Source organism: Stigmatopora argus, chromosome 8 (assembly GCF_051989625.1).
Source record: "Stigmatopora argus isolate UIUO_Sarg chromosome 8, RoL_Sarg_1.0, whole genome shotgun sequence".
Lineage (NCBI taxonomy): Eukaryota > Metazoa > Chordata > Actinopteri > Syngnathiformes > Syngnathidae > Stigmatopora > Stigmatopora argus.
Window position 1 is genome coordinate 7,801,976 of NC_135394.1, and position 12,382 is coordinate 7,814,357.

General features: G+C 39.1%; 1 protein-coding gene across 4 annotated transcripts in view; it reads right to left on the reverse strand.

Annotated features, from left to right (window-relative positions):
* Positions 1–12,382, reverse strand: part of negr1 (neuronal growth regulator 1) — a 75,039-nt gene that overhangs the window by 15,090 nt on the left and 47,567 nt on the right. The window contains exons 8-10 of one of the 4 annotated variants that reach the window (XM_077606841.1): positions 7,882–7,923; positions 7,590–7,683; positions 1,991–7,493 (exon numbers count right to left, since the gene is read on the reverse strand). The exons of 1 other annotated variant lie outside the window; for it this stretch is intronic. In XM_077606841.1, coding sequence (XP_077462967.1) covers positions 7,598–7,683; positions 7,882–7,923 — 128 coding nt within the window. In that variant the 3' untranslated portion in view covers positions 1,991–7,493; positions 7,590–7,597. Of the gene's footprint in view, positions 1–1,990; positions 7,684–7,881; positions 7,924–12,382 lie in introns of those variants that run through there. 2 more of the 4 variants (XM_077606840.1, XM_077606839.1) reach the window with 2 other exon arrangements.

Here is a 12,382-nt window from a genome sequence, read left to right on the forward strand (position 1 = left end):
TAAAGTACATTGAAGGCATCTTCCTTAGCCTGTGTCATTCAAGATTTAATTAGAAGAGAGATGCTAATTACAGCGCGATTCCCACCCTTTATCACAGTCGACATATATATGCATCCTGTTCCTTCAAGATTCAACAGCATGGGGAAATGAAATGTCATGGGTAGGAAGAATTCCAGAGGTTTAAGCATTATATGGCTGGTAGGCTACAAAAAAATCTTCTACCAGTGGCACACTTGCATAAAAAACAACAATCTACTGGAGAGCAGCTGTCAAATATGAATATATTTGAAAATGCACACCAACATGCCAAGTCCTCACTCTTGGGATACGATCCGATGGAAACCACAGTATATTCAACTAAAACCGGCGTTTGAAATAATCACGTATTTAAAAGTATTAATAATTGGTTCTTACATTGTGGTGTTTCTACATGTTGCATACGTTTATGAATATTGCATTCCTATGTCAGATGACCAACGGTGTCCTCTCTATGTTTTCAAAAGACATCAGACAGAGTTTAAGTTTGCAGTCATAAAATGTTATTTTGAAAACACTTCTGCACTTTAATGAAGACCATTATTTATTGATCATGTTTATACTGACAACGAAGACTGTAAAATCCATGCATGGAAATAGAGCGATGGTGACGAAAAATTATTTGAAGCATGATTAGAAAGTGAAGTGCCCATGAATTTGGGTTACCAAGCAAGTCCAAAGGTGTTTGCCACGGCATTTTAGTGATCACAGTTAAAATGTGATACCTGCGTTGTCAAGAGGGGCTGAAGAGGACAGCAAAAACCTCACTTCCATTACCACTGAGTGTTGACTCTCTTCTCGTAAAATTACTCCCATTTAACTTTGCCCAAGAGTGCTCCCACCATGCAAGAGCGAGAGAGAGAGAGGAGAGAGAGAGAAAGAGAACAATGGTGATGTTAACTGCACAGCGTGAGACCATAACTATCAACAGAATTGGACAAAAAAACTCATCTTTTGTGATTTACTGCAGCCCTTACTGTAAGTGTGGCAGTTTCTTCAATCATGCTCCTTAATGCACAAACCATTAGACTCTGTCCAGAAAAAGAATATACCCTGGTGTCTCAATTATAGACAAAGACCAAATCTCTACAGCAGCCTTCTGTGGCCATAAAAGGAAATGGCTATCCATTTTCTGCTTCATCTCTCACACAACTGAGTTCTGTCTGCGTGTGGACCACATTTGGGAGCACCAAATTCCTTTTTCCGACTGAATTGTTTCATTAATAACCACAAGTACTGCAGCCAGAGTGCCAATTAAAGTTGGAAAAAGATTTGACTTAAAAAAGATGTATTTCTTTGTCCTGTGTGACTCTGTGGTCTTTACTGATTTGAAAAACTTCCAGTGTTTTTGTATAAGAATACAAAAACAAAAAGTGCAATCAAAATCAAGAAAAAAATTCACAACAAAGAGTTGGTGGATGTGCCTTAAACTTCTAGTCAGAGATGAATATGTGTGATCTGCAAGAGCCAATTAAAAGGTTCTACTGTATTTAAATTAGGTCCATTAACATTTGTTTTAGTCGCCCACTGGTGTATTTTTAAAATCTACAGTATATTTTCTCTCCTCAGGTTAAGCAAGCAAGTTTGGCAATTAGTGAAACTGTCAATCAAGAAACACATTTGTAGGCTGTGAAGTATTATAGTCTATAAAAACTACAGGCTGCAATCAAGAGTTACCAAACAGGTTTAAAAGCATTTGTAAATATCATATGAAGGACATAAAGAATTGTATATTTGTACATACCAGGGGTGGCCAAGTCCGGTCCTCGAGAGCCCCTATCCAGTCTGTTATCCATATCTCCCTCCTCTAGCACACCTGAATCAAATGATCAACTCATCAGCAAGCTGTCCAGAAGCTTCATACCGATCCCGATTATTTGATTCAGTTATGTTGGTGGAGGGAGACATGGGAAACAGACTGGATAGAGGCTCTCGAGGACCGGACTTGGCCACCCCTGGTATATACATAAAATGAGAACATTTTAAATGGTTTCCACACTAATCATAATTTGGAAAACATTTACTTCACTTGCCTAAACTAATGTTACCTTCTGGATGAATATTAAAACTATAATATTCCCTTTAAATAAATCTGCCGGCTTAGCTCAGGATATGGCCTGAGTTTTTACTATTTCATCAGTTCGGCTTCTTGGCTTTAGTTGCCTTTGTAGCTCTGTATTCACCCCAGTGCCTTTAAATTAAATCACACTTCACAACTGTAGGGTAACGCAAAAAAAAGTTCCTGACTGCTACTTTAAAGGCATTGCATGCTGGCATGATCTTCCTGTATGCTAATGCATTGCAGTTTTGAGACAAGGCGAGTGATGTTCAATGATGTCGACTTGAATCGCTAGCCTGCTTTGATGTTTTAGACGATCATCATGCAACACTCATGAGCACTAGAATGACTAGAAAGGAGAGGATACATTTAAAATAAAGGATGTATTCCTGAGGGACATAATAAAGTCTTTGAAGTCATCTTTGCTAACAACAAGTCTTAAACTTTGTATTTACCGCATCCATTCAACCTGATGTCGAGTAGGCCATAAGTCATGCACACATCTGGTTATCAGGCACTTGATTTTTACCAAGCGGTAGTGCTTGGCAAAAATGAAGGTCAGCACATCACGTCGAAACAAACCATAGGACTGGAGGGAGGTTGGAGAAGGGCTTGCACTGCTCTTGATCTCACTACCATAGACTGATAAGGCTGCTGGAAAATGCACTTCCAAAAAGGATTATCTGTGTGGGTAGCTCAGTGGGTTTGACAGCCGGCACACAGTGTTAAGTGAGGCAGGCGAGCTCTTTAATGCTGAATTTTCTAGCCTCCTAGGACTCATACGATAATTCTGCTCAGAAAATAGAACCTTATCAGTGGGATACGGTCCTTCCTGATGAATGTTTCATAAGTGCAGTGAATTCATACTGCCATGGGGTGACTTACGAAACCAAGGACACAGTTGTCCAAGCCGACCATGTTGTAATTGCCACTTGACACACTTCCAGACTTTTGTTCTTCTTACTTCTATAGTACAACAGTCACAGTTTCCTAAAGAGCCTTACATTTATCACATCAATCTATATGACAGACAAAAAGCTGTATTTGTCTTTTGTTCTATCAGCAGGTATTTCTTTTTTTAAAATTATAAACCATCGGGCAGTGGCCATATTCATGTAACAACATTAAGAAGGAGGGTTGTACTAAAATAAGACAGGTTTAAAATAAAACAATCATTGTCCAATCCTGTACTATCAAAACATTGTAGTTAGTAGAAAGGGTTTTAGAATGATCCAGTAATAGGAATATATGTAAATTCATTTTTGGATTGGCTTGACTTATCTCAACCTTATAGTCCATCCATCATTTACACAATACTTTTGATTAACGAGGGTTTAAATACTGGCTCAGGTCATTTGTCTTATACAAGACCTGCCAAGCCTCAGAGATCCCATGAAGCGAGTGATCCTGGAATGCAGCAGGACATAAAAGAATATTAAACATCCTTTTTTCTCTCTGAACTTTGTCTATGGATCTTGAATTAAGACATAAATGTAACCACTTAATGACATGCTGTGTAGTTCAACCATTGCCAAACTCGGACTTCCAAATAGGTAAGTGAAAGTGACCAACAGGGAAAGCAGGAAAACCACAGTCCATATAAACCACTACAGCTAAAAATAAATCTGGGACTCTGGTCACCATAACAATACAGCCATTAAAATTGGTAATGGCATAATTGGATGGTGTTATGTATTAGATATGTGATCCCACTGTATCTGCAGTGTTCCAATGAATTTGGGACTATTCTCATACCATACATTTCTCATGCCGCAAAAAATAAAACTTGAATTAATAATTCATTCATTTTCCATAATACTTATTCTCACAAGGGCCCCAGGGGGTGCTGGAGCCTCTCCCAGCCATTTATGGGCATCAGGCACTGAATTGGTTGCCAGCCAATTGCAACGATCATAATGTCACTGAGCGGTAATCAATACCATGCTGGATGCACTGAGGTCAAGCGAAAGAACCACTCACACCACTACCAGCTAACAATGAGGCACATCCAATTAATCATAGATAAAAATGAATAAATGATGAATGCAAGGGAAATATTGAGGGAAACATTGTCACCCCTGCGGTATTTATTTCGTAACTAACAATAATAATTATTATTGGTTCAAAAACATAAGAGACGACAACAACGATTCTCGTTGGACTACTTTCAGGTGTCTTGCTGATTTTACCTTTGCTCATTTGACAACCTTGAAGCCCAACGACACTAGTTCAGATGAGCCTCTACATTCAGAGTAGAGTACACAAAGGTGATGCTACAGAGTATTGTTATTTCTATGACTGACAGGTAACAACATTTATTCGATGGGGCTTTCCTTATCATTTCATTTATCTCTAGGGGCAAAGGTTTGAATCACATCTTGCCTATACGCTAGAAAAAGCATGTGCATTTTTTTTTTGAGTAGGAAACATTCAAGAATTGGACTTACGCACATGTGTATTTACTGTTCCTTGAACTGTATGTATAGTTGACTTAAATGTGTCTTAGTACAGTGCTAATAATATAGTTTTTCTACTGTCAAGTGATTTGCAGAAATAAAGACAAGTTACAGCCTCTGGGACTAGATGCTATTACCACACATCTACATTTTATTGGGATGACAGGGTAGCAGCAAGCCAGCTGCTTTGGGCCACTGTGTATTATGTTGAGCTGAATGCAGGGAAAAACATGTGCTGAAGATGAAACAAGCTTAAGAACATTATTGCCTACAAAGGTGCTATGGATATAGATGTCTACACAACCCATTATAAGTGCCACACTTTGTGATATAACTGAATGAGACCAAGATTGAAGAAAAATAAAATCCCTGCCACTCTTTTATGTTCTATTACTAAAATGATATTTGAAATATTTAAGAGAGGGGAAGTAAAAAGTGTAGTAAAAAAAATGGGGTCACACAGCTAACCACACCCTCGTAAAAAGGGATTTGTCGCTTCCTCAGGGTAAACAAATCCCATTCCCACTTATGTACTATTGCACGCCTACCCCTACTTGTACTGCTTTTGATGGTCCACAGAGAGCTTTCACCACGTAATATCATAGTAATTTTTTTTTTAAAAAACATTATAACAATAATCAATTTAAACAAATGCTCACTATTTTTGCAATTGCCATTTCAAATAAATTATTTTTAACATAAAACTGGGATGAAACTGCCTCGTGGTGAAGAGGTTCCCTCGCCTGACTTAGGTGTGGGCAGGCGTGGTTCCCGCTGGTGGTGGTATGATTGGGAGTGCGGATGGTTGTTTGTCTCTCTGTGTGCCCTACGACCGACTGGTGACCAGTCTAGGGTGTAGTCTGCGTTTCACCTAAAGACAGCTGGGTTAGGATCCAGCAACCCCGCAACCCTTTCGGGGATGGGCGGTATGGAAGATCTCTTGCTCTCTTCTCTCTCTGGCACATGTAAAGCACAGGCCAGAATGGACAGTGCTGATCAAGAATGAATAGTGATATTGAATATGGGGATAGAGGAATGATGTCCCATACCCCCACCATGCTACATTTTGGGCAAATGGGGCCACTGTAGTCACCAAGAGTGTTAATGTAGCAAAATATGGAAAAATACATTATTTATCAGTTATTGTTCGAATGTATGATATCATTTTCACTGGTTTGGTCCAAAACATATAGCACAGCCGCAAGTGCAGTAAGTAGTAGTGAACAAGCATGGATCAAGTAATAACCAGCACTGAATTTTGATGTTGCAGTAGAAGGGAATAGCACAATTAGTTTGACATTGTAGGGAGAGCGGGCGCCTTGGCGGGGGTGGATGGGTCACAGCTGCCTTAGGCTCCGGTCACGCTTGCTGTGGTGCAGTTGTGATGGCCGGTGACACGAGTGGATGCCTGAATCGCTCCCGGCTTGCTGTTTGGTGGAGTGCGCTGGTGGATGAACGTGAACACCATCTGGCACAGTTGGTCACAGTACGGGTGGGAGGGGATCACTGAGGAAGGTGTACATCTTATCTGTCACCCTGTTCTCCGCTACTGCCTCCACACTGCCCACTCCCAGCCCAGACGCAAAGCTTGCCAATGAGAACGTTTGGCTCCAAAAGCTACCATAACAATGCCAAGTCAATTCTCTGCCCACCACAGGCTTTTGTAGAGATTTTCAAAATGTTGTTGCACACAGGGGAAGTTCTCCCTTTCCACGAGGAAACAAAAAAAAGTTTATGCCTTTGTTGTTTCTGTGTGACCAGTACGCTTTATGTTGGGTTTAGCGGGTCCTAAAATTGAATGTTCACCGGGGCGAGGGATTCCAAGGTACATCTACTGTTATTTTAGGTGTTTAGAATGGGAAAATCTCTCAATAGTGCAGTAAGTTAAAACTCAACATTACTCTTGTGTTAATTAATTTTGTTGATATGATAACATATAAAAACCGTTTTTCAAATAAAAAAATTCCACCTGATTATCTTAAAAGTAAGCATTATAAGATTGGACATGTATCTAATCTAATTAAATTGAGTCTTGTCACTTTTGCGATGTTTCTTGAACACAAACTATGAATCATTTTAATTGAAACGCAACTAGAACAATTACTAGATATTTTTAAGGTAAGCCTTAGAAACGTTTTTTAATTTTTTTACATTTGGTAAAATTAAGTTAAAATTGTGTTAAACATCTGAGTTTTCTCTATAGTCAGTGTGCTTTTTAAATTGTGGTAGTTTCAGTTTTGCATCTGCATAAATTGCAGTTTGGACATTGAGAATTGCCCCCCATGGATGTAAAGGCGTTAGTGGTCTGTAAATAAACATTGCCTACTTTGAATTAATTCACCCATTTTTGGAAGACCACGCGGAGCACAAGTCAAATGTTTTCTCTGCACAGTGCTTTTTTCGTGATATGTTGGTCTAATATTCTAAGCAGTCCAGTCCGCGCATGGAGGTTGTCAATAGAAATCCAGTCCTAATATCATCCGTGTCATTCAATCTTTCCTGAATGATTGTCTTTAGGACGGTAATGAAGTAAAATAAGCAGCAAACAGATTACATTATAGAACCTTACATCGATTCGAGACAGAGGAAAGAGGAGCGGACAAAAAGGATTATAGTGGACAACAATATGGGAGAGTACAGTGTCTTGGGCAGTGAAAACAAGGAACAGACAGTACACCACCACCAAAAACACCAAAAAGCAGATAGGGGTGGCCACAACACCACATGGACGTTATATAAAGAAGTGGGATGGAAAGAAACAAGGATGCAGAGGGATGTTAAAGGATTAAGCCTCAGAAAGAGAGGGATGAATGAGAGAGAAATACAAAGGGAAGAGATTCCATCTTCCAAACAACAAACCCAGAGCCTTTGCCATCATCAGCATCCTGCCTTTGATGTGTGCTACACTGAACTAGCGCTAAGAAGTGAGGGGAGTGGTGCTGCTGGTCGTGGGAAAGCCAGAGAGAAGAGGGTGCCATCAGCATTATGAAAAGCATCTGGCCCAGAGGCATATGTAACAGCCACTTTGATGATGCTACCATTTACTTCATGTGGGGAAGTGAGGAGGAGGCGGAGAGAGAGTTGTGATGGAAGGGACACCGTGTGGAGATGGTTCCAGGCTATGGAGCCAGCCTTTCGTAGCCAACCCAAAATAAAAAGGCAAAAACATGAAGAAAAAAAAAGCAAATTAAATTCAGGACGTACAACCAAGCTGTACACCCAGCAGGCATTGGAGCCAGCCAGTTAATATATGGTGGAGCCGATTTTGGTTAGTATGAGTCAGCGGACCTCTTTTCTGGTTTGGTGTACAGCACAGTGACATATACTGACCTGGCCTTGAGACAGCACTAGTGGTGGTGGGTTCAATAATTGCTACAGGAGGGGAAAGGGGGGAGGGAAAGGGGAGGGAAAGAGGACATTCATGAATTATTAACAGAATGGAGACGTAAAATAAGAAAGGGAAAAAAGAAGAGCATGCAAGGACAAAAGGAGCATCTTTCAAAGCATTATGTGGCGAGATGTAACCTCCACATGCTCAAGACCTCCTGTAACACACGTGCCATGTATAATCACAGAAAGAGCTTGGGAACCCCACAATGAGTGAAAATGTCAATCATATTGCACGCCTCATAATTGCTATGTCTTTTTGAGCATTCATAAAGAAGATACATACTAGTTTTCCCTAACCCACAAATTAAACATACTGTGACATGCTTTTGTTAAAATAGCTCAAGGATCAAGAATTAGATGACACTTAACACCTTTTATTTAATGACCTATTAAAATCAGCCTGTTCATGTCTCATGTAAAATAGCTTATGCTTATGCTGACCTAACTGCCTTCTAATATTGTGTGACTTTGCATTACCATGATGATTCAGTGCAGGTTATTGGTTTGCTATTGAGTGCTTGTGCTCGTCCAAAGCAGAACATGAACTCCCATGAAGACAGTGCAGACAATAATTGTATTTTCACTTGTGAAAACAGCACTTCATCACCATTCACTATGTTGCCAATTTACACCGAATTGAATACCTAGATGAGTTTGTGCATTCTGATCGTGCAGCAGCTACATTGCCAAATAAGAACACCATTAGATGTACGACACCACCCGGTGGTTCTTCCGTCTGACTGGTGAGGACAATATCAGAGTTGAGTTGAGAGCAATAAAAATCTATATTTTAGGAATGTTTAGAACTGTGAGGCAAATAACATTTTTGTCGGTGTGTAGGTTTTTAAGTGCCACATGTAAAGACACCAGAAAGTCAGCGGAAATGTAAATGATGCACAGGAAACACTCAATTATGTCTTTCCCATTTTTATGACACATTCGAAAAGATGGACAAGCCACAACCAAGAGTGTTAGTAGAAGAAAATACACTATGGATACTAGATACAGTAGTTCTCAATCATGGAATCAATATTCTTTTGCCTGCCATGTTTGAGGTTGAGAAAATGGTTTCTCCCGCTTATCTGAGGTCTGGTCCTAGGTGCAGCAGCTTTAGCCGGAAGTCCAGACTTTGCTTTACCCAGCCACTTTATGCATGGGAGACATAGTCTTCCCAGTGTGATCCCAAGGCACCGTTCCAGTAGGGCATGCCCAATACACCTCACCAGGGAGGCATCCAGGAGCCACCTGGCTCCTTACGATGCAGAGGAACAGCAGTTCTACTCTGAGCCTCTCCTGGGAGACCAAGCTTCTTACCCTTTTTCTAATGAATAGCCCAGACACCCTGAGTAAGAAACTAATTTTGGCTGCCTAAACCTTGACAAGATGAGGGTTAACATGTTTATGAGTATAGTGAATCTTTGGATGCAGTGGCTGTCATTTACAACTGCAATAACTACAAAATTCAACTATTTATATAGGTAACTGTTTGTGAGGATAGGCAGAAATAAAACAAAGACTGTTTCACTAAATGAGTTGGAATTGTTGACAGCTTGGCCTACGTCAGCTAAAACAGCATTGGTGTTCATTAGCCTCAAGGCAAGATGATGGTTGGCAGGCATCAGCAGAATCTCACTTTTCTGTCATAAATGTGCATTTAATGTAATCTCATGACTACAAATATCCACTGATATTCACAATTCTATTTGTATATTTCATGACATGGTGTCGTAATTTGAGAGCACTAATTTAAAATTTGAAGAATGAAAATGTATATATGCACTTTACATATGCAATATGCATTTTCCAATGTTGGTATGTCCTAAAGCTTACCTTCATCCAAGTGTCAAGAACACAAGTGAAAACAACAAGGTATCTGATCTTATTGGACTGAGATCAGCACTACTCAAAGTAGCCCCATTTCCATCTTTTCCCTAACAAACATTTTGCTATTTCTCCCTCGGACTGCACCCTTGAAAACATGCTTGAAGACTGCAAGCTGTAGCCAAAAGTACAAGTAAATTCAGAATTTGTTTGAAATCAACTATCAAATTATCTTTTCAAACACTAAAAAGCACATTCCAAGTACCGTATTTTCACGACTATATGGCACATCGCATTTAAAGGCGCAGTGTCAGTAACGAGTGCTATTTCTGTATTTGACACACACATACAAGACGCATCGCATTTAAAGGCGCACCCACTAGATGGTGCTGCGCTAAAGGGAATGTCAACAAAACAGTCAGATAGTTCAGCCAAACATTATTAATAGATTACAAATCAGCTTTCTGAACATTATTAATAGATTACAAATCAGCTTTCTGACAACTCCATTCACTCCCAACATGAATAAACAACAGTTTTTTTAACTTTCTCCGAGGTTAAAGTATTAGTATTTTCGTGACACAGCAATAGCATAATAACTCATGTTGAACAGGTGGGCATCTCACCAAAGTCGTCATTATATCGAGTCAGTAATTCCTGCCTCCCTGAAAGCTCGGACCACAGTTGAAACTTCCACTGGGAATGATGACGAACATAGAATTAATGTGCTCGATCAACCGAAATGCAACGCCGTTTTATATATACCAGCAGTCAATGCACACCGGAAATAGAGTTTGGGGCTGCTTGCCGTAGTTGCCAGAGCTGTTGCGGTTCAATATTTATCCATATATTATATATATATATATATATATATATATATATATATATATATATATATATATATATATATATATATATATATATATAGATATAAATAGTTTGCAGTCTAGCTTTGAATGCTCTATTGACGCCAACATCTAGCGGCAGAAGTTCTTTTGTAAATCCAGCCGAAATGACGGAGAGCACCAAATTAGTGTGCTCGCCGTCATACTGGGTGTATTGACAAAAGAACTATATATCCCAGCAGTCACTGCGCAGTACTTTTTCTACGGGGAAAATAGTAGAGTCGGGGGCTGCTTGCCGTAGTTGTGAGAGCTGTAGAGGATGGTGTACCCTATCGACTGATTTATTTTATTTTATCGTGATAACAATTTTAGTATTGGTCCATATATAAAGCACACTGGATTATAAGGCACCCTGTCTATTTTGGAGAAAATTTAAGATTTTGAAGTGCGCCTTATAGTCGTGAAAATACGGTACACCAAACAAGCATCCTTCAGTCGTGTCTTAAGGTATGTAGCATAAACGGAAATATGTTTATAGAATAAGTCACATAAAGGCCCTCTCATTAAAAGCAGTTAGTTACACTCCAGCAGCATCTTCCATATGTTTTGCCACATGTTATTAACTAAAAAATGGCAGATGTTTGACTATTAAACAAACTAACTAATACGCACACAAAAATACCAAATAAATAAATACAGGGTCAACACAAGTTTGTTTTTTTCTTCCAACTTTGCAGTTACCACGTGTCAGCACTTTAAACTTTAGAATTCTATACTTCACAAATGCACAGGCCTATTTAAACAAGTTGCCTGTTCAGACTTCTACGAATCAGATTACAGTGGAGTGTATTAAACTTGTCATGTCAACACAACTGTGGTGTTCTATGTTAAACAGCTATGTACCGACTTTGTTGCCTTATACTATGACAAGCCACCAACAATCACGTCAACTGTGCTTTTTTTTCTTTCATTATCTCTATTTGAAACTGAAACCATGTAGTGATTCACGTGCCTTTTTGACAATGCAAACAGGTGGAGGTCGAAGGCATCTTTACTTCAACGAATGCTTCCACGTCAACCAGACCTCTGGGAGCAGATATGTGAAGACAATTTATTTTTGGTTCCTTCTTCAAACACACAGACACAGGCTATCTGATTAATATTTGAGCACAAGTCACCAGTGAATCCATCCCCCTCTCAGATGCTCAGTTGTTCCATTACTTTATGGTACATGTCTCCCGACAAGCGAACTCTCTCTTGGATTTGCACAAAATGATGAACTTACATCATGTACACTGCTGCTTCTACATCTGCAATTTCATCAAATACTGTTCTAAAATTGGTTTATTTTAAAAAATCAAAAATAAAAAATACAAAAAAACACTTGAAAATATTCTTTTTTATTATCATTTTAGCTAAGAAAGATATAAACTGACACAGAATGAAATGGTCAAAAATATAATTGTTAATATCCTTCCATTATTTGCCAACTATATGTCAAAATGTATGAAAGAATCCTTGGTTATTTACATTCTGAAATCTGTTTGTCCACTCACCCGTCTATCAATGTTTCCATCTGTCTACCCGCCTGCCTATTTTCAGTGTTTAACCAAGAAATGGCCTCTCAATCGCTAAAAAATATATGAGATGATAGAAAGCTGACAAATAAATAGATAGATATTTAAATAAATGTTTCCTCCAACAGGTATCACCATTGCCAGAGGAACAAAATTGTTCTTATTGAAAAGAAATAGAAAAGAAAAACTGTCTGAAAA